This window comes from Cibotium barometz, chromosome 3, assembly GCF_041138505.1.
Source record: "Cibotium barometz isolate CiBa-2024 chromosome 3, ASM4113850v1, whole genome shotgun sequence".
Taxonomy (NCBI): Eukaryota; Viridiplantae; Streptophyta; class Polypodiopsida; order Cyatheales; family Cibotiaceae; genus Cibotium; species Cibotium barometz.
This window is the reverse complement of record NC_141048.1, coordinates 39,552,284-39,575,352: the sequence shown is the minus strand read 5'-3', so window position 1 is coordinate 39,575,352 and position 23,069 is coordinate 39,552,284. Positions and strand designations below refer to the sequence as shown.

Below are 23,069 nucleotides of genomic sequence, written 5' to 3'. Positions count from 1 at the left end.
GATGCGGGAGCATATTAACAAGCTGCAAGCTCTTTAGCAGGAAGTTCTTCAGGCTAGGAAGGAGAGATCGTCAGAGGACATGGCCATAACATTGCTGTCACACTTGCCCTCTCAGTACTCAGCATTTTACTCGTCTTTGATTACCAGTGGGGCAGGCTCAGCACCATCACGTGGGAGGAGCTTGTGCCCATGGTCCTAGACCAGGAGGAACGATTCACAAACCCTCCTCAGGGTGGAGGTTCGGAGGCCTTAACTGGCCAACGGTCGAAAGGCCGTAACACGGGCAAAGGGAAGGCTTCATTGGAGAAGTCTTCTGAGAAGAAGTCCGTTTACTGAACGCGAGAAACTAAAGACAGAGAGGACCTGTAATGATTGTGGCGAGAAAGGCCACTATTGGAGGCAGTGTCCCAAGCGGAAGACCAAGAAGGGTGAAGATTCCTCAGCAGCAATCATGAAAACTACGGCTTTTGTGCACCTGGAGGTGATGGACACCGATGTTTTATTTTCTTCAGGCAGGGAGGAGATTGGAGGATTCTCCGCAACGGATACTCGGGAATGGATTCTAGACAGTGGTGCTTCCAGACACATGACTCCTTCCCGTTCTGGTTTACAGGATCTCTGCAAGTATTCTGGTCACATTCTTACTAGGGATACATCCACTATCCCAGTTCACAGTGAGGGCAGGATGGAGATAGTTCCCGATGGCAGAGGGGGGAAGCATTCCTTCGAGGTGTTGTATGTTCCGCCACTTGGTTTTCATCTGTTGTCAGTGCATCAAGTTTGCAAGACTAGCGTACGGGTGGAGTTTGATGAGCATTTTGTTGCTCTCCAGCATCAGCATCAGCATCAGACGTGCCCCCCCTCTCCTGCAACAACAAAATTCAGTCTGCAAATCTCAGAGAAATTCAAAAATTAAGAGGTATTTGCTTCAATTCTTTGGGAATTTCTTATCAATTCAATCAATTGAGCAGGTACAGGTGCCAAAATTGCTCAAATTTTGAGCAAAATTGGCAAAATTGGGTGACATTGGTCACAATCAGGATCAATTTGCAGGAAATTGGATGTCAAAATTTGGGGCTTTTGATGTAATTGTGCAATTAAGCATTCATACATGCTATATGATATGAGAAATCGCACATTCGGGCAAAATTGCAGCAAATTGCAGTGCAAATCAAGGGGCTTTTGTGCCGATTGGGTTGATTTGCATGCAAGCACTCGCATTTGATGCTTTGGGCAATGTGTTGATGCCTGACAAGCACTCAATGTGCCTGTAAATCAAGGGGCTTTCATGTATTGGATGTATATGTGGCCAGGGGGAAGCATTGTGAAGACTCTTGATGCCTTCATGTGCGTCAATGTACCATGTATGATCAGAAATTGATCTTAAATCAAGGGGCTTTTCAAGATTTTATGCTTGTTGAGCTTGGCAAAGCAGCAGGCAAGACATTTATGCCTTGAATCCTCAGAAATCAGCTTGCAGTCAAGGGGCTTTTGCCCAATTTCTGTTCGGGACTGTTGTATGCAGTGATAGGGACTGTAAAAGTCTGATTTTCATTCATTTGGACAGCCAGGAGAGCATTTATTGCTACAGTACCTGCTGGTACAGATTTGGTACAGCTTTGTACAAGTTTTGGCATGGCTGCACATTGATTTGAGTGAACAAAAGGCTCAATTTCAGTTGCTGTACTTGCCGGTACAGGTTTGGTACATCATTGGTGAGCACTTAGTACTACTGTACAGTACTTTGGAAGGGCAACAGAGCACATTTAAGGTGCTGTCCTAAATCTGCAGCAACCAGATTTTGGTGATTTCATCACATACAGTGGGAGAAAAGTTGCATTCTTGCTTCCGCAGTGGGAGATAAAGTTTGGGAGAACAACTGTGAGCACTTTGTGTGGTTTTGGTGCAGTGTTTGCACATTTTGCAGGGAGTCAGGCATTGACAGGTTGCATATTGCTATGGCAACCACAGGTGAGAGCTCTTCATTGCTTCACATCAAAAAGCTTGAAGGCTCACATAACTATGATATTTGGCAAACCCAGTGCTATAATGTGTTGCTCCAGAAGAAGCAGCACAAGCCTATCAAAGAAAGGGGTGTGACTGCTGAAGAGTGGGAAGATATGGATGAGCTGGCAAGATCTACTATCATGTTGTCTGTGTCAGACACTTTACTTTTCAGCATTCGTGAAGAGAAGATAGCTTGGGGAATGTGGCAGAGATTGCAGGACTTGTATGCCCAGCAAAGTGCCTCAAGCAAAGTGTATTGGTTGAAGAAACTCATAGGTCTTCAAATGAAGGAAGGGGCGTCTATGGCAGCCCATCTAAATGAGTTTAATGGTATTGTCAGCCAAGTTATAAATCAAAAGTTGGCAATGGACGATGAGTTCAAAGCCACTTTTCTCTTATGCACTTTGCCAGAGAGTTGGGACACATTCAGGACAGCCACTAGCAATTCGAATGCTATGCTGTCATATGCAGATGTTGAGGGTGCTCTTCTTCAAGAGGAGATGAAGAGGAAAAACAACTCTGTTGGAAAGTCCAATGCAATGAATGCACGTGGGAGATCCCAGCAAAGGGGTAAAATCCAAGAACGGGGAAGGAGCAAGTCCCGCTCCAAAAAGGACTTGGAATGCCATTATTGTGGCAAGAAGGGACACATCAAAAAGCAATGCTACAAATGGAAAAATGATCAAAAGGAAAAGGGAAAAGGCAAAGACAAAGACAAAGATAAAGCCAAAGATGTAAAGCCAAAGGGCAAAAGTGGAGTCAAGATTGAAGAAATCAATGTGTCACATGTAGGTGACAGTGAGGATGAGGTCCTATTCACGTCTTCACTTGATGCCCATTCACTTCTTGCAAGAGATGGTCATGGTATGCACTCATGGATCATTGATTCAGGTGCCTCCTTTCATGTCACATGTTGCAGAGACTTGTTTGTCAGGTATACTGCTGGCAATGAAGGAGTAGTTTATTTGGGTGATAACCATGCATGCAAGATTCTTGGCAGAGGTGATGTGAGGCTTGTGTTTTCAGATGGCTCACAGCTTATGCTTCATGATGTCAGGCATGTGCCTGAGATCAAGAAGAACCTGCTTTCTACTGGACAGCTTGATGATGCTGATTATGTTACCACATTTGGTCGTGAAAAGTGGAAGATTAGTAAGGGCTCACTGGTTGTTGCCAGAGGCTCTAAGGTGGACACTCTTTACTTCATGCATGCAGGTGTTTGTCACCATGCTAATGTAAATGCAACCGAGCTGCCGGAAATCTCTGTGGCATAGCCGGTTGGGACACATGAGTGTCAAAGGAATGGAGCAATTGTCTCGTTTTGGTTACTTGCCTTCTCTAAAGTTTTCAAGTTTTCAGTTTTGTGAGCATTGTATATATGGCAGGCAACTCCAGTGCCCCCACAAGAAAGCTCTTGGACAGAAAGATGCTCAGTTAGAGCTTGTGCATACAGATGTATGTGAGATGCCTCAGCTTTCTTTGGGAGGGGCAAAATATTTTGCGTCTTTTATTGATGATGCCACACGCAAGGTGTGAGTCTATCCTCTTCGTTTGAAGAGTGATACATTCTCAGTGTTTGAGAAGTTTGTTGCTCTTGTTGAGAATCAAACTGGTAAAACACTGAAGGCTTTGCGTTCCGACAATGGTGGAGAGTATATGTCCAAACAGTTTCAGGAATTTTGTGATGCTAAAGGCATCAAGAGGGAGCTCTCTACTCCTTATGATCCTCCACAAAACGGGACAGCAGAGAGGATGAACAGGACCATTCAGGAGAAGGTTCGTTCTATGTTGTCACATGCTGCGTTACCTCATGGTTTTTGGGCTGAAGCTGTTATGACAGCCGTTCATCTTATAAACAGGTCACCTAACACGAGGCTTGGTGGGAAAGTGCCAGAGGAAGTATGGACAGGGAAGCCTCTGTCATACAAGCACTTGAGAGTGTTTGGTTGCGTTGCGTACGTGCACATACGCAGGGAAATGCGCACCAAACTTGATCTTAAGTCTCACAAATGCATATTCCTAGGATATGGTGACAGAGGTGAAATGGGGTATAGACTTTGGGATCCAGTGAATAGAAAGATTATACGCAGCAATGATGTCATTTTTGATGAAACATGCATGTATAAGGAGCCTACAAGGCAACAGGAGCCTGGTAGAGTCATCTTTGATGATGATGGACATCATGGACAACAACCAAGGGCTGTAAATCAGCCATTACAGCAGCAAAACCAGCCCTTAAATGGTGCTGAAAATGGTCCAAATGGACAGCCAGAGATGGCAGAAGATATCCCTATGGATATCCCACAGTTAGAGGAGATACCGGGCATGATTTTTCAGCCTTATGGCATGGAACAGGAGCCACCAATAGGTGATACGCAGGTTGGACAGCAACCTGCAAATGATGGTCATTGGGTACGGAGGTCCACAAGACCCTCCAGAGCCCCTGACAGGTTTGTTCCAGGGGTTGACTACTTGATGCTCACTGACTGTGGAGAGCCCTCATGTTATAAGGAGGCTTTACAGAGGGCAGACAAGGCTCTTTGGGAGCGTGCCATGAAGTCAGAGATGGATTCTCTGCACAAAAATGGAACATGGAAGTTGGTGCATTTGCCTGCAGGCAAGAAGGTTTTGCCATGCAAATGGGTTTATAGGCTCAAAGTTGCACCTGATGCAAAGCCAAGATACAAAGCCAGGTTATTGGCTAAGGCCTTCAAGCAGGAATATGGTGTGGACTTTGATGAGATCTTCTCTCCAGTGGTCAAAATGACCACACTTATAGCTGTATTAGCTTTGGTTGCTCATGATGATCTGGACTTGATTCAGATGGATGTGAAGACTGCTTTTCTTCACGGTGATCTCCATGAGGAGATATATATGCAACAGCCAGAGGGTTATGCAGTGAATGGAAAGGAGAAGCTTGTATGCAAGCTGAAAAAGAGTCTCTATGGGCTCAAACAGGCACCAAGGGAATGGTATCATAAATTTGATACATTCATGAAATCACAGCATTTCAGGAGAAGTGACATAGATCACTGCTTATACACCAAGAAAGCTTTGGATGGCAGTCTATTGATCCTCATCTTGTATGTTGATGATATGTTGATTGCTGGAAAATCTCGTACAGAGATGGATGCCTTGAAAAAGAGACTGCATCAGACCTTTGATATGAAGGATTTGGGTGATGCAAATCACATTTTGGGTATGCGGATACTTCGGGACAGAAATCAGCATGTGTTGTATTTGTCTCAGAAGGAATACATTGGCAAAGTTTTGCAGAGGTTCAATATGGACGGGGGGAAGAAGACTAGTACTCCTTTGCCTCCATATGTGAAACTCAGTGCTATGGACAGCCCACAGTCGGATAGTGGCAGGGCTGATATGGCCAAGATTCCGTATGCTTCAGCTTGTGGCAGTCTCATGTATGCCATGGTTGCTACCAGGCCGGACATTGCATTTGCAGTGGGAGTGGTTAGTAGATACATGGCCAACCCTGGCAAGAAGCATTGGGAAGCAGTGAAAGGTGTCATGAGATACCTGAAGGGCACACAGGATATGTGCATTTGCTTTGGCAAACAGGATGCATTAGTGCATGGTTACACGGATTCGGATTATGCCGGTCATCCAAATAACCGAAAGTCTACTACCGGTTATGTGTTTACATTCACAGGAGGTGCTGTGTCATGGATATCCAGGATGCAGAAGTGCACTGCCTTATCTACTATAGAGGCCGAGTATATTGCAGCCACAGAGGCTTGCAAGGAGGCATTATGGCTATCTCGGTTAGTGGTTGATTTGGGCTATACAGGGGATATTCCATTGTTGCATTGTGACAGTCAGAGTGCCATCCAGTTGGCAAAGAACCATGTCTTTCATGCAAAGACGAAGCATGTGGATGTGAAGTATCACTTCATCAGAGAGGTGATAGAGAACAAGCAAATTCAGCTTGTTAAGATTCATACGGATGACAACCCGGCTGATCTGTTGACAAAGAGTTTGCCTCCGGAGCGGTTTGCTCATTGCAGACACTTGATGGGCATTGGATGAGGCCAGTTTCAGCCTTGATATGGCCTTGTATATTATCATGTACATGCTGATTTTTTCTTTTCCTTTACTTAAGGGCACTTTGCCTTTAAGTGGGAGGTTGTTGGGGTAAAGGCATTATGCCCACCCTTATAGTGTGTACAAGCCCATAAGTTATAGTACATAGTACACTTAGTACTTTTAATGTACTAAGTGCACTATGTGTACTAGTGCAATATACATGTGTGATAGGGGAGTCACACACTCATCTCATGAGTTGACTTATCCCCACAACTCTCTCTCTCTCCCTCCTCCTTCTCTGTGTATGTCTCCCACATGAAAATTGAAACCCTAATTCTCCCATTCAGTCTAGTAATGGCCACACTTAAGTCTAGTAATGGCCACTTAAGTGTGGATACGCTGCAGGTGCAGCAAAGCTATATGCATGGAGTATACAATCATGATATGCAACCTAGCTAGTTCCATCTTGTACCATACTGGGGGTATAAAATGGTATACATCAATGAAGGGGGTGTCCACAGCTCCCTGAAGAACATGCCTGGGTGTGCTCTGAAGCAAGCCAGTCGCTCCGCACCCTCTGTGAAACTGAACTCTGATCTCTGTCATCTCTCTCTGGTATAGGCGTGGTGTCCGAAAGCCAGGTGTCCTCTGTCTCCTGCGGGCTCTGAGTGTCTCTGCTCTCTGGAGAGTAATTCCTTGCCGTGTAGGGGCTGGGAGTGGGGTCGTCCCCCCTCTAGAGCTATCTGAGCCTGTAATGATGTCTCTCTGTGGCGCTGTATGTCTAGAATGAATCTTCCCAGTATGCGCTGGTCTGCTGCCTCAAAGATCTGGCGTAGGGAATGTGGCTCTCTGAATAAAATGGGATCTCTCTCTCTGATGGCTGTATATGCTCTGCATCTGCATACATAATGCTCCTCACTCTCCACCTCCTCTCTGCATAATACCCTCTCCTCTCGGGGGATCCGTGCTGCTCTGCCGGTCTCAATCTCCAATCGGTGTGATGAAACTCTAAGCTGACCAATAGCCACTCAGGAGCCGTGTGGTAAAAAGTCCATGTATCTAGGCCTCTCTATAAATCCATCATCAGTGATACTCATGAAGTGATCTCTGTAGTATAGCATCTTCGGTGGAAGAGGCTGTGTAGGCGATATCCATGTCTTTCGTGTATAGAGCTGCCATAGATCCTGTCTCAATACTCTGTTCCTCTCACTATGAGAGAGACGGATATGTGGTGCATCCCTGTCATACTGGAATGGTGGTAGATGATCCATGTCTAGGCCATGCTGTGAGAACCAATGTGTGACCTGTGCATACCATGATCCTCTGTCTCTTGCCTCAGCCAGCTGTCTAGATGCCTCAAACGCTCTGTATGACAATCTGTCCTGTGGCATCTCTTTGAATCTGTCTAGCAGGCATATAGTCTGGAACATGGCCTCTACCCTCATAGGAGGCGCAGCAAACTCTGCTCGGATAATGTCATGAGGTAGTGACGGTTTGCTGCGTATCATGCGTGCCATCATGAGGGCCTATGGTCTCTCTATCTGTGTCCACCAATGGGTAGCAAGGCCTGGCGCCCATACCGCTGCTCCATGTGTGACTAATGTGTCAATGCCGGTGTGACTAATGTGTCAAATAGCCACCCCTTCGTCCGAGGCTCCTGAAAATGCGCCTAGTGGCACTGTCTCTCTAGCATAGCCAGTGCTGCGTATCCCCGTGTCAATCTAGCTCTGGTTGCTGAACCCGTGGTGAAACGTGTGGCAAGATAACCCCTAGCTACACGTATGATGTCACCACCTCCACCTGGCGTCCTGTGAGAGTGAATGTCAGCTGACTCCTGCCCTGTCTCGATGTATGAAAGACCATAACCTTGGTTTTCCCAAGGTTCACAGTAAGACCCCTCTGTGTGCAGAAATCATCGAGTGCATGTAGATGCTGCTGTAGACCACCTAGAGACTCAGACACTAATACAATATCATCAGCATAAAGCATAATATGTACTGAGGTACCTGCTAAATCAATTCCATCTCCGCCTCCCCGTGTAATGAAGTCAGCCACCTCATCAATGTATAACCCAAATAGCGTGGGGGAAAGTGGGCATCCTTGCTTCACACCAATGGTGCTAGCAATAGTCTCAGACATACCTCCTGGACATCTGACTCGCCCAAAAACCTGCTCATATAATGCATAGATGCCCCATGTCATATATGCTGGTATGCCAAGAGACTGCAGTCGCTGAAAGAGCCTCTCTCGTGGTACTGTGTCAAATGCCTTGTGGAAATCCACAAAGCAGCAATTGAGCTTTCTCTTCCTGACTCTGGCTTGATCAATCATACATCTCAAAGTGAATACATGGTCAGTGGTAGAGAAAGCTCTCCTGAAGCCTGCCTGCCCTGATGAGCGTAAACCTGCTCGCTCAGCATATACGCTAAGCTTTTGCTCCAACACTACACCATAGAGTTTGGCCAACACGTGGCCAACCATAACCGTCCTGTAGTTGCTCGGATCGAGCATATCCCCTGTTTTGTGAATCGGCACAATGGTGTGCATCGTCCACTCCGTAGGCAAACCCTCTGCTAGTGCCCTCTTAAACAGGTGTGCAAGAAAAGGAGCCAAAGAATCTACTGCATATATGAGATGCTCACCCTGTAGGCCCATATGGTCGGCGGCCCGTCCATGCTGTAGGTGGCCGATAGCTTCCTGTACCATCGAGTGGGTAAAGAAGCTAGCTGTGGTAGGTCGAGGCTCCTGTGGTGGCTGAGGTATAGGTGGCTGCTGTGGGGCGTGGTATAGGCCCTCTGCATATGTGTGCCATGTCTGTGGGTCTGCAATAGGTATCAGTGTTCGGGGCTCTCTGAAGTGCCGCAATGAGACAGGGCTATCTCTACTCATGAAGAAATGAAAGATCTCTAGCTCCTGTATCTCTGCGAAGGCCCGCCTTTTGCAGCGAGTAAGTCTCCTCATCTCTCTCCTCGACTCCTGCTCTGTGATGGCTCCCAAGGCTCTCTGTATGCGTAGCCGTGAGTATAGGGATCTGCACTCGTCATCATACCATCTGTTCTAGGGCATAGTCCCAGATCTCGCAGGCTCTCTTGAGTGTACACGATGACGGAAGCTCTGTAATGCAGCCGTGTGTAGGAGTGATGCCAGCTGGGTTGTAATGGTATCCACATGAGTAGGAGCCCATCCTCTACTCTGCCAGTGTATATGTTTGCCATGTCATGTGTGAAGTAGATGGTAGTGTGTGGCGTCGGTATGTGGGGGGCTGGTGATACTGGTGATCCGGCTAGTGAAAATGCCAAGTATGTATGATCTGCCCCAATAGGACGAGGTGGAATGGAGAATGAGGTGACAAGCTGTGATGCCTCCAAAGACCCCATAATGTAGTCTACCACCGTCCCTCCGGTCCGTGTATGACCCATGTGTGGGAAGCATGTCAGCCCTCCTGATCCCGGCCACCACTGTAGCATCCCGTTATAAATAACGAGACGATGCCTGGCTCCCAACTCTAGTAAGTGGTCCCCATAATCTCCTCTGGATCCACAAGGTGGAGGATCTCCATGTCATCATAGTCATACACCTCACTATCCGGCTAGGGGACTTGGGAACTCTTTTCCTTGGTACCCGGGACAAAACCTAACCGAATTCCTAATTGGATCCCATCAGTAGAGTGGTTGGGCGGCTAGCTAACCCATGGGATTGGATGGGGTTAGCCTGGAGGAGTGATGGATCTCTAAAATGAGACTCAATTCTGCCTTCTCAGTATTCTTGATGGCTACCATTTTCACTTTCAATGCACTCACCTCCTCCTTGAGTGCCATGTTCTCTTGTTCGAGGTTCGTGACCCGTGCTTCGAGAGCTATGATGTGCCGGTGTAGTTTGTTCTCCACCTCATTGAGGTTGGAATCGGATGTCTTCTTGTTCTCCTTGATTAGTGCCTTCGAGGGCCTCGAGTTTCTCTTGGAGACTCGGGCCATTCCTCCATATCACTCTGCAGTCCTTCCCACAGGCAGGGAGGAGAGAGAGAGAGAGTTATGTTGCTGCCTTGGGGGCCTGAGCAAGGGTGGGTGGGGAAAGGCCCGCAGTGGGGAGAAGGCGGCGACAATAGCGAACAGGGGCAGCCCAGGGGAGAAGGCGACGGCAAGAGAGAGAGAGAGAGAGAGAGAGGGTGAAACCGGCCTCTGGTAGAAACCAAAGTGCGGTAGACTAGCAGTCACCCTTCCAATTGTAGTCCAAATAAATAACAAATTAACAGGAGCTAGAATGCTCCAAAACTAAAAGGAAATCGACACCTGTTGGCCCCAAAGCTTGGCATCCCTTTCGGTATTTCTTTATTCAAATTCAATGGAATGTATAACTAAGTACAACAAAGCCAGTCAAAGAAAGTAAACTTGCATGTCCAATCTGGTAGCCCTCAAGACCTCTTAGCATAGAGGATTCACATACAGATCCGTGTCCCACAAAAGCAACACACTGTGTTTTCCTCTGATCAACCAAGACAATTCAACAGGGCAGTCTTGAGCATACATCTGGCTGTTCCATGAACATGGCTTCAAACTCAGCCTAAATACAAATCCACTGTCCAATCTCTGTTTCCACCCTTCAAACTGCCATACCCCTCCTCTCACAAAGGGCCAGAAGAAACAACTCTGTAGACATAAGCCAGTGGAAAGAAAGAAAGAAAGATATGTTCAGAGTTTACCAATTTTTATGCGCAGTTCTGCACCAGAGGGATTGACCGTACCACTCTCTACTTGCAGCTGCCTGCATCAGCAACTCTGCATCACACGTGTGCACTTGTCTGTACGGATCTGTACTTGCAGCACGTGTGTATCTGTCTGTACTTTCCCCCCTTGCAGCCACCTCAGAACTACTTGCAACTGTTCTCTTTATGCACCGACTGTACTCTAATGATGCGCCACCTGCAGCTGTACAGGACTGGACTATACCTGTCTGTACCTGCTGGACCCAGGAAAACCAACAGAACTCTCTATGCAGCAAGTCGACTGTTTTTTCCTTCTCCTCCACGCAGCCAATTTGCACGACTTCTCTCCAAAAGCAAGAGAGAGAGAAGAGAGAGGCGTGTACCTCCAAAAGTGAAGTTGCTCCCCTTCCATAAATATCTTAGGCCCCTTTTTTTAATGTTCATTAAAGTTCCTAAGGGCCACTTATGCCTAGGGGCCACCCAAGGTTAAAACATTATAAATAATAAGTCCCTTGGTCCCCCTTCACACTTGGGGATGTCCACACATATTACTATTTGTCTGGGCACCCAAATATGAATCATTAAATATTTATCTTGCTCACCAACCACCATGCCCACACTTGTGCTGTTCCACTTTCACAGGGTCATGACAGAGGGCTCCAATTTATAGATTTGGGACTCCCATGAGTGAAAATGGAAAGAGAAGGCTATGATGACAAGTGGAGAGCCACACAATAGCTGGAGTGACAAGTGTGAGGCCACTTGTCTCACTTTGATCCACTTTCTAACAAGTGTGAGGCAACTTGACTCACTTTGATCCACTTTCTTGCCACATGTCCCAATCTAAGAGATGGGTTCTCCCATAATCTTTGCCTCTAAAAATATCCCAACTAGTAGACATTCTGTCATAGGCACTTTGCCAACTCTTGGTATCTGCTCAATTCCAGATGTAATGACGCCAACAGAATTTCCATTAGAGTCGGACCAAAAATAGCAACTCCCTAAATTTTAGGAGCGTGGTCCTTTGTATTCTAAGATAATCCCCCATTCCCAAAGCTTGTACTTTCTAAAATATTTAGACATCCTGGAGTCCACTAGACCCCTTTCATACTGGAAAATGTCCAAGTTAGTGACATCCTCCCCGGCTTCTTAAAAGTTGTCCACAACTTTAAGCTTCAAGCCATATATTCAACATATAATCATGTCCCATCAAGTGGGTGAGACAAGACAGTCTCAAAAATCCAATATAACTATAGAATCCATGTCCCGAAGAAATGGGTGAGACTAAATAAGTCTCCATAATACCAATATCAAAATCATGTCCCAAAATAAATAGGCGAGAATTCCATGGAAGATATGCTAGACACAGACACAAGAGCCAATTGTGTCTCAATCACCAATATCAATGAGATATTCATATGCCAATGAAAATCACCAACCAGGTGCTAAGACACTTAAATAAGTGCCATGCACAAGAAACTAGTGCCTCGCACAAAAACATGTGCTATGCACACAAAACAGTCCCCAACAGCTTGTATTCTTCATGGGTAGCCTTCAAAAGAGAGAGAAAGAGAGTAACCATCATTAGGGCAGCCTGTAACGGTAGTAGAGGCTAGTGTGTAGCAAGAGAGTCTCTATTAATGAAGAGGGGGCTCCAATTTATAGATTTGGGACTCCCATGATGGAAAGAGAAGGCGATGATGACATGTGGAGAGCCACACAATAGCTGTAGTGACAAGTGTGAGGCCACTTGTCTCACTTTGATCCTCTTTCTGACAAGTGTGAGGCCATTTGTCTCACTTTGATCCACTTTCTTACCACATGTCCCAATCTAAGAGATGGGTTCTCCCATAATCTTTGCCTCTAAAAATATCCCAACTAGTAGACATTCTGTCATAGGCACTTTGCCAACTCTTGGTATCTGCTCAATTCCAAATGTAATCACACGAATAGAATTTCCATCGGAGTCGGACCAAAAATAGCAACTCTTCTAAATTTTAGGAGCGTGGTCCTTTGTATTCTAAGATAATCCCCTATTCCCAAAGCTTGTACTTTATAAATATTTAGACATCCTGGAGTCCACCAGACCCCTTTCATACTAGAACATGTCCAGGCTGGTGACACTCTCAGAGTTATATACTTCCCTAGTTGTGATCTCGAATTGGGAAAGTGCAAGGTTAAGCACAGATTTGGAAATTAAGGGAGTCTTTAAATCAATATACCGAAACCATTCACTTCTTCTCTATACCAATTACATCTTGTTTGAAAACCACATTTCCTACCCAATGTCCTACACATTTCAATTCATACCCAATTTTCTGCCTTTTTTCTCTTCTCACAAAAGTCATTGTTCCACTATTTTATGCTCATATAAAGCTCACAGATAAGCATTTTGTACAGAAACTTGGTCTATTCTAGATAACCGATACAATGAACATGCTAATGAGTGCTTTGCATGAACTGCCATTTATGCAAAACTGGTGGATTGTGCACATGGATTTCAATCTAGCAGACTAACATTTCCGGAGAACATTCGTTTAAAAACATCATAAGAATGGGTTAAACTCATGATATCTGTCCAATTCAATCCATGATTAGTAAAAAATTGCAATGTTTTGCAAAAAAATTGTTTAACTATTGTAAAACGTTAGTGTGTGTTCTCAATAACTTAAACCACAGGATTTTGCAATGCAAATTCTAAAAGCTAACTGATTCACCCTGTGATTGAAGGATGCCTTGATGAGGATGACCTTGGACTCCGTGTGCAAGCTTAGCTTTGGAGTAGACATGGGTAACTTGTCAGAGAGCCATTCTTCTTCACACCAAGAATTTGCCAAAGCTTTTGATGGGTCAAGCAATATCATCTTTTGGAGGTTCATGGACCCTTTCTGGAAGATCAAGAGATGGCTTAGCCTCGGAACAGAAGCACAGCTTGTCAAGGACATAGCCACCATAAACAAGTATATCTACAATGTAATCCAAGACCGCAAGAAAGAGATGAATCAAACAGGCAAACCATCAGATGTATGACTATTTCACATTGTTTATATGATATTTGTGATATCTTGAATTTCGTTTGTGTGCGTGATTTTCAAGCTCAGTAAATTCACCTACAGATATGTAAGATAGCATGCTAGTCTATCAAAAAGGGATTTTATTTTCCTTAAGGTGCAAAAAGATCCTCAAATTTCCATTAATTTTTTCGAAATAAATATTTGGTACAAAAATTTTGGAAAATTTAGCTAGCTCCAAATCGTTAATGCGTAACTTCCAAAAATCACAATTTAAGGGTGTGTGTCCTTGCATTGCTTTTGCAATGTCATTGATTGATCTTTTGAAGTGCTTTTTTGGCAGGCTAAACCTGATTTGCTTTCAAGGTGTGTGGCATTAAGCAAGGATGATCCACACAATTTTACAGACAACAAGATAAGGGATATCACACTCAACTTCATGTTAGCAGGCCGCGACACGACCTCTGTCACAATGTGCTGGTTCTTCTACACGCTTATCATGAACCCACATGTAGAGGAGAAAGTTGTTCAAGAGATTCTAAGCATACTGAAAGATCAAGAGGATTTGCAAGGCGAAAGTGATGATGAGGGCCTTCCATCAGAATTAAGGATAAGGAGCTTTGCTGAACTATTGACTTATGAGAGGCTGAGCAAGCTGCACTACCTACATGCTTGCTTTGCTGAGACCTTGCGGCTTTATCCTGCTGTCCCTATGGTATGTGCTTTCCCTCTCAAAGGCGTTCCCCTTTCACAAAATTGTTGCCTCAGTTCTTGTGCTAGTAGTGTGTGTGTGTGTGTGTGTGTGAGGCTTTCATTGAAAACAAAAAAACACTCGAGGACTCCACAGAAAAGGAAAGGAAACTTGTTTGTTCAAGCTTCTACCTTCCATCACTATAGAGTGGGCCTCCACAACCTTTCTGCAGACCTTACACAAAACGGCTATTCATAGGGAGCAGCTCATCACAGCCATGGGATGAGGATGGATGGGCAATCTGTCTGTCCAAGTTGCCATGGCCAACCAGCCCACAAGCATATCGCTACAAGATTTTATCCTTCAGAAGAAGGGCAGAGAAAAATAAAGTGTGCCCTTCCAGTCTCTTCACAAAAAAAGTTGAGGTTTAATATGAGCCCTTCAAATGGAATTTTGGAGTTTCTCTTCAAATTTGAGGGCTCCCTGTCCTAAACCAACACAGAATGAAATCTTAAGCCCCTTGTAATAATCATTGTTAAGAGCGCTGGGCTGGGACAACCAGTTACAGGTTTTACGCACAAATGCCACTCATGGGGAGGAGCCCATCCCAACTATGGGATAACAGTGGATCGGAAATCTGCCGCACCCTCCCCCCCCCCCCCCCCCCCCCCCCCCCCAAAGCACCTGTGAGTTGGAACCCCAGTGGTGACAACCATTTTATGATAGAGACAATGCTATGGTAGATTTAACCTTACAATGGATCCCCTTCCACATGAATGTACTTGTAGGCAACTATCACAGTACTATACTCACTCACTAACATTGGATGAGTGTGCTCTTCTTGGTGGCATGGTATGATCAGGATTCAAGGGCTGCAGCAGGTGATGACACGCTACCTGATGGGACGGTTTTGAGAAAGGGAGATGTGCTGGCCTACCATGGTTATGGCATGGGAAGGATGGAGAGTGTATGGGGACCAGATGCTGGGGATTTCAAACCGGAACGCTTCCTCAAAGAAGATGGGACATTCCGTGCAGAATCACCTTTCAAGCATGTTGCATTCCACGTAATTATAATCATCTCACCAAATCAATACTCCTTAGAAAAATCATTCTTGATTAGTGATCTAATCTCTCTCTCTCTCTCTCTCTCTCTCTCTCTCTCACGAAAATTGAATGTTGAACTGCAGGCTGGGCCTCGAATGTGCTTGGGCAAGGACTTTGCGTACCTGCAGATGAAGGTCACGGCAGCGGTGCTGCTTCGCTTCCTCAAGTTCGAGGCGGTGCCCGGCCGGCGCGTGAGCTACCGCCTCATGATCACGCTCAACCAGGACAGCCTCTCCGTCAAATCCCTTCCCCGGCGCACTAGTTAGCTCGAGTACTGCAGCGATCAGAATTATTGTGGTGCCATATTGAAATAAGACTCGGGTTTATCGATCTAAATAAGACTCGGGCCTGGAGCAGGGCAGCAAAACGTTCTTTTGCATCGCATAAATGAATTAATGATTCCAGGTTTGTGAAATGTTTTCAGTGGTCCTTTCTTTTTTCAAAACCTTTGTGGAAACCTCGATTTCCTCCCTCCTGTCAGCTTTGCATGCATTGTAGTTAGGCGGTTGATGGCCGGAGAGGCAGAGAGAGCCAGGCGATGCGTCTGGACGCTCTCTCTCTCTCTCTCTCTCTCTCTCTCTCATGCAAAGGAAATGAAGTGCCTCTTCATCTGCATGATGCCATGCACCTTGTGATGAAGGGTCAACAGAGACTGTTGGAGTTTTGTATTGTAGGGAGGGGAAGAGGGAGAGTCCAGTGTCGACGATCAGATGCCAAGAGGAGAGGAGCGTTCTCCTTGCCGGACGCCAAAGGAGAGTAGGACTCCATCGCTAAAGAGTGTCTTGCAGGCCTCAGGATGATCTCTCACCAGGTCATACAGACCCCTTATTAGGCTTGGGATCAACAATCAACAGTGGAAACCCGGCCTCACAGCGCGGGCTGTTAGTACCATTTTGTAAACTCGGCAGCACATGCCTAGGCGGGATTCAAACACGGGTCGTCTCGCAGTCCCAAGGCAAAACCCTATCATCACGCCCGTGTGCATCGATGTTCTGGATAGTTGGCCGTTAGGTCTTAAGCTTATCCCCCCTTCGCCGGCAGTCCAACCGGCCCTACGGCGGTCATCCACGGCCAAGATTCCCCGCCGACCCGCCCGCTCGAGATTCCACCATTGATCCCATGCCAAAGGGGTCTTTATAATCCCGTGGAAGATAGTGCTAAGGGTCTTGCTGGGCATATTTGCTTTAGTTGTAGTAGCGTACCTTAATGAAATCGGCTACTGTAAGTGGTTGATTTTAATATATGTACCCAAAAATAAGTGATTTTGTACCCATCTCTATCTCCTCTCCAATGCTAGAAAAAAAACCGTCCTTTGTGTATTTGCACTGGTTAAATTTTAAAAAAAACGATTTGAGTTTACTCGTCTTTACAAAAATCCATAAAATTTATAGGTTTTTAGTTATAAAAATCGGTTAATAATGAGATTTTGAATAGGGGAAACCGATTGTACTCCAAGTTGTCATATTCTTAATGTGGCTAGGAAAAAAGATTCTAACATTACTCTCCTCTCTTCTCTCTATCTCTACATCTCTTCTCTATATATCTCTATATATATTATATAAAGGAGAAGGTGTGCCACGTGGCAGTCAGGGGGAGAGAGACTCTGCCATGTTGAGAAATGTGGTGCCATTGAGCACAAGGAAGAGATGGGGAGTGAGTTGAGTAAGCCAAAGTAAATATTGTCCAGCAAGAAACCACATGACTAAAGCTGAATTGTCCCACATGATCTAGCAAAGCCAATGATATCCAGCAAGAAGAGATGAGGCGTGAGTTGAGTAAGCCAAAGAAGATATTGTCTAGCAACAAGAAACCACGAGCAAAGCTAAATTATCCCACATGATCTAGCAAAGCCAATGTTATACCCACCCATATTAAAATGGAGCATTATACCCACCCATATTAAAATGGAGCATTTCAAGCAATGAAACATGAAGCAAGCTCTTAAGCCTCTATATGAGTACAAGTCTCAATCTTGTAACCTAATTGTGCGTAAGTCTCTTGCTTAATTAGTTTAGTAGTTTGTCATTTTATGAGTATGCTTAGATGTCACTCACCTTAGATTAGTTTAATCAACAGGCTAATGTAGTATTAGTACTAATTGTTTGCAAATACACATGATACCCATCATTTTAACATGGTATTAGAGCCTTCCCTATCCCCACATGCACTTCACTAATCAACATTTTATTGTAGATCAGTTTAAACATTTCACTAATCAACATTTCACACTAATTCGAACCTTACCCTCTTGCCCCTCTTGTGGCTCTGATTTGCCAAGCTCCATTCTCCTCATTCCCTTAGCCATTGCCCAAGAAATTTTGGGAGGAGAAACACCACTCTAGGGTGCAACCCCACAGCCAAGGTGGTCGCCGATTTTGCACGAGTGGCACCGTTTTTTGCTCTACAAGCCGTTGGATACTAAAGATCCATTCTCCATGTACGCTACATATTGGGCCAAGCCATTCTAGCTAAAGTAAGTCTATGACGTAAGAAAAAGCTTCACCAAAGGGTTTCTCATTTGGTGTAGCAGAGTGGGCGGGGCAAGCACATAACCAGTCGTGACTATTCAGTAATTTGCATCAGTTTTTGACAAAGATTGAGCTTTTTTTTTACTTGAGCCTCGTCATCTCATTAAGAGTAATCACTCTATACAAGAAGCCCCATCAAACTCTTCACCACCAAGCTCAATTTTGGCCTCCAAATTCTATTACCTCACTTTGATTAAATACTAATCACTATCATTAGTGCATCAATAGCAAAAATTCTATTACCTCATTTTGATTTTGGCCTCCAAATTCTATTACCTCACTTTGATTAAACACTAATCACTATCATTAGTGCATCATTAGCAAAAATTGAGTCAAATTCATGTCAAAATTGGATAATTGGAGTATCAATGTGATGTGGAAAGTTCTCTCTTACATCAAAATCCATTATAGCCGTTTGCATTGCTTTTGCATTTAGTGCATTTTTAGCACATAGTTTACATTCTAATCATTTAGATCAGCTTGACATCATCATTGCAAGAAAATTGAGAGCACATTGCTAATCTCCTATGAGAGTAGACATTACCAATTAATCAAAACACAAGCTCATTGCTAAGACCTCAAATCGCAAGCATTTTACACCTCAAAGCATCCATTGTGGAGGAGGTAAATCCTTGGGAAATCAGACATGAAAAAATACATATATAAGCATCAAAAGAAAAGAAAAGGTGCATTAAACACTATCATAAGCATGCCTGAAACACAAGTGCATGAGATGACCACAGCACACAGCATGGCATCAACACACATCAAAGGCACATAAGGAAATTAAGAACAAAACATCATAGGAAGCATCAGCACCAAGCACAAGCATCAAGTGGCATCAAAGAAGTCTACACCAAAGACACAATGAAGAAGACAATGCTAAAAGGTAGACACAAAGACAAGCAAGGACGAGCACTCAAAGAGCCAAGAGTCAAGACAAAGAGCAAAGACCAATAGCCAAAAAGCATCCGTCAATGTGAAGAAGAAAAAGGATGACACAACATCGACATGAAGCAGGAAGGAAGCAACAAGGAGATCTCAAAGCAAGCAACAACACTTAGTAACAAAGGAGATACCAACCACTAATCCTAACCTAACCAATTTATATGTTATAAGCCACCAAATGAGTAGGCAAATCTATGTGTTTGTAAGCATGCTTTACCACCTAAGACTAATCCTAACCTAACCAATTTATATGTTATAAGCCACCAAATGAGTAGGCAAATCTATGTGTTTGTAAGCATGCTTTACCACCTAAGACTAGCCAAAGAGCACTTAGGGGAAGTGATGCAAATGTCAACATTCATGACCACCTCTAAGAGTAGCTAGTCAAGCACTTACGAGGGGAGATGTTCCATGTCCAAATCCAAATGTCAATCCACCTACCATCTACATTAAGGGGGACTGAAGTATTTGTAAAACTCACATCAACCACCTTGCAGTAGCTTAAGAAATATGGCACTAAGGGGGGGTGTTGAGAAATGTGGTGCCATTGAGAACAAGGAAGAGATAGGGAGTGAGTTGAGTAAGCCAAAGAATATACTGTCCACAAGAAGCCACATGATCAAAGCCGAATTATCCCACATGAGCTAGGAAAGCCAATGTTGTAAAAAGGGGGTATTTCAAGCAATGAAACATGAAGCAAGCTCGTAAGTCTCTATATGAGTACAAATCTCAATCTTGTAACCTAATTATGCTTAAGTCTCCTACTTAATTAGTTTAGTAGTTTGTCATTATGAGTGTGCTTAGACATCACCCATCTTAAATTAGTTTAATCACCACACTAATATAGGATTAGTACTAATCATATACACATGACACCCATGATTTTAACATGCCACGTGGTAGCTAGGGAGAGATGTAGACTCAAGAGATTGATGATAAATAGATGTTATGACTCACCCTAACCCTTCTTGAAACACATCCAAAAAGAGATTACTTGGTGAACCGCAACTGTCGTTGATGAGGATCTTTCCAAAGGCTGAGCTCGTAACCCTTAAGGTCTCCAAGCTCTACAACTCCTTGAGAAGCAATTCCACCGCACCTCCCATGAGTATTGTCACACTACCGCGTTACACTACGGGTCCTGGTCCCTCCTCTCACCTCACTTCACTCACACACACACTCACTAGCATGCATTAAGGAGATATATTAGCAAAAGGATAAGCAAGAGCAAGACTCAATTGCACAATGGGAGAGTATGCTGTATTATGAGAGAAATTCACTTATATACATGGCCATAAGTGTTCACACTCACTTAAATTGTGGTCGACCGGACACTTTAGGCCCATAAGAGGCCTAATGCTATTACAATGACTACTCTCATAATATATCCATGAAGTACATTACTTAGAACTTCATCCTTGCTTGCTACCACACGCACTTGAAGCGAGAATCGCCATAAATACTACGTCATACCATTACGGGCGCCCGTCCAAGTTGTATTTTTGGACACTATCTTCATATGAATGTATGACCCTTTGGTGTATCTAACATGACTCCTTGATGTAAGATAATGGAGGTAGATCTTGTTAACCCTAGAATTGGGTTAACATCCTCCCCTTCGTGATGGTGATTGCGTCCTCATGATCGCGTTGAAGACCTTTGTGTGGGGAGAATGAACAAGATTTGTCAATGGCTTTGATGTTGAGTGCCGTTCAATGGTCTTTGTTCCTTTTGGAAGGAATAAGAAAAGCTAGTTAATGAATGGAGAGGTTAGTGGTGTATTGGAAATTCCTAACAGGGTGGGGGTGGGGTGCAAATGATTGCATTTTTATATTTGTGTGAGCCCTTTTTTTTGCTCAATTTGTTTTTCGCAATCATCAGCAACAACAGGTTACATGTGATTTTTGTTAGTGGGGACACTAAGAGATGTTAATAATGGGAGAGAAGAGAGGGAAGGATATGGAGAAACGTAGACTTAATCATCAGAACGAGATGGTGATTCTCAGTTCCTCATTTGATTTATTGAAGCAACATTCATCATTTGAAATAATTGGCTTTTGATGATGTCCATTTGTGTGGCAAGATTCTTCTCAAATGTTGTTGAGAAGGATATGTTCCTATCTACCAAATGTCTTGCTCCTTAACTCCCCCATGATCACACACTTGTTGTCATCGAGGGACGGTCTTGTACTATCTAGGTTTTGTTGATTTTACCATGTTGTGTTCTAAAAAGGTCAAACAACCATTGAGCCATGAGTGGTTAGAGTGATCCCAAGAGGAGGATTTTCAGCCCTCATTTCCAACAAGAATGAACCGCACCCCTGGGCTTCTTGACATAAATGCAAGAGGGACCCAGGTCTTGATAACTTAGATATTTTTCTGGAGGGATGTGACGATTATAGGAGTACGAAAAAATTCCAATTTTTTTTATAAAAATGATGGACCTTTATAGGTAGATGGAACATCGGGGATCCTCAAGCCACGTGGCATAGAAGATTCAAGAGGATTTAGATAGGGTTCAGGGAGAAAATCAATTTTCTCTCATGATTATTTATGCCACAACACAACTTAAATAGGAGATAGAATGAACAAAATGGATTTTGGCAATGCTTTATGCAAAGCTTTCAATAGATCTAAAAACATTGAAAACGTATTTTTTTACCATCAAAATCAAGTCAAGTGGAGAGTTGTTCCTATTGGACAATTATGTCATGCTTTTCACCATAAAAAATTACACCTTTCAAAGTCTACCAAAATGAATAGCTTATGCATCCAAGAATGCCTGCCTAGTGAATGTTTTGATCTATGTGTAGAGACATGCTATGCAAGTTGACAAAATATTTATTTTCACTTTTATTAAAGAAATATGTAAGTTAGAAAACATTCTTATTCTAAAGGATATAAATATAGAAAAATATCAAGCTATTTATTTTTGGAGTTCTCGATGAGCTCTATTAATTTTAGCTTCGCACTTCTTGCCAAATTCTTGCATTTCATCCTTCAAATTCAGCTTACAAAAAATTGACATAATAATCCATGAAAATAATACAACACAAAATTGTTTGTACACCTCTTTAGGCTACTATCTGATGATCGAGACTAAGCAATGTGTAAGATAGCATGTAAGATTAACAAAAGGGATGTTATTTTTTGGTGGAGTTATAAAAAATTATAGAAAATATACATTCATAATAAGTTTTATAAATTCAAAAAAGTGATAGTTTTTGTGCAAAAGCAGTATTGGGTGGTTGTATAATAAGGGTCCGCACTTTTGTTCACTTTCTAAGCTTTTTTAAAGCAAAAAAACATCTATTTTTCCATTAAAAATGGCTAATCTCACCTACTTAGAAAAGGAATTGAACATTGAGCTCTTCTAATGAAACATCACACCCTTGTCATACACTTAAACATATGGTCTGATCACAAATGCTAAATTTCTTGCGTCACAAATATAGTGTATATGGCATGTCCCAAATTTGAATAGGTAGACAATATGATCATAAAATGTTAATAACTTTCTTGTTTTAACTCCAATTCCATCTTTACTTTGCATGCAAGAAAGGTATGTAGTGGTGATCTTAACTTGATTTATTGTAAAATTTTGACATATAATCTTTATTTTAAACTAATTATTATATGTTTCAAAGGTATACAAAAGAAGTAGTTTATTTATAACAAAATTATTTATTTTTACTTTATTGAATGACCTAAGGATAGATAATTATGAGGCCAATGTGGCCATATGGCCAAATTTATTTTTTAACTATTAGATTTTTCAAGATCTCTATTGGAAATTTACTTCAAAGTCTCAAAGTAGTTGAACATAATTAGTAAATTAATTTAAAAATATTTTTAATTGATTATGTAATAATTTTATATGAGAAAGTAGTGCTAATCATGGTGACTCTATGAAAATAAAATTGGTTTAATTTAAAAGTAAGAAAAGGTCTATCTTCATTCGTTTTATGTGAAAATAGCTCTACTTGAGTATTTTCTTCTCTTCCAAGACTAAACCTAAGCCTAACTAGGCATGGT

The 23,069-nt window shown here is 43.2% G+C and overlaps 1 protein-coding gene across 1 annotated transcript; it reads left to right on the top strand.

Annotated features, from left to right (window-relative positions):
- The first annotated feature begins 13,489 nt into the window (after positions 1-13,489).
- Positions 13,490-15,973, top strand: LOC147640048 (cytochrome P450 704C1-like). The gene is made up of 4 exons (XM_086822918.1): positions 13,490-13,774; positions 14,105-14,476; positions 15,315-15,518; positions 15,642-15,973. The coding sequence occupies exons 1-4, from the start codon at positions 13,490-13,492 to the stop codon at positions 15,822-15,824; spliced, it is 1,044 nt and encodes a 347-aa protein (XP_086679044.1). The 3' UTR covers positions 15,825-15,973.
- Positions 15,974-23,069: the final 7,096 nt, after the last annotated feature.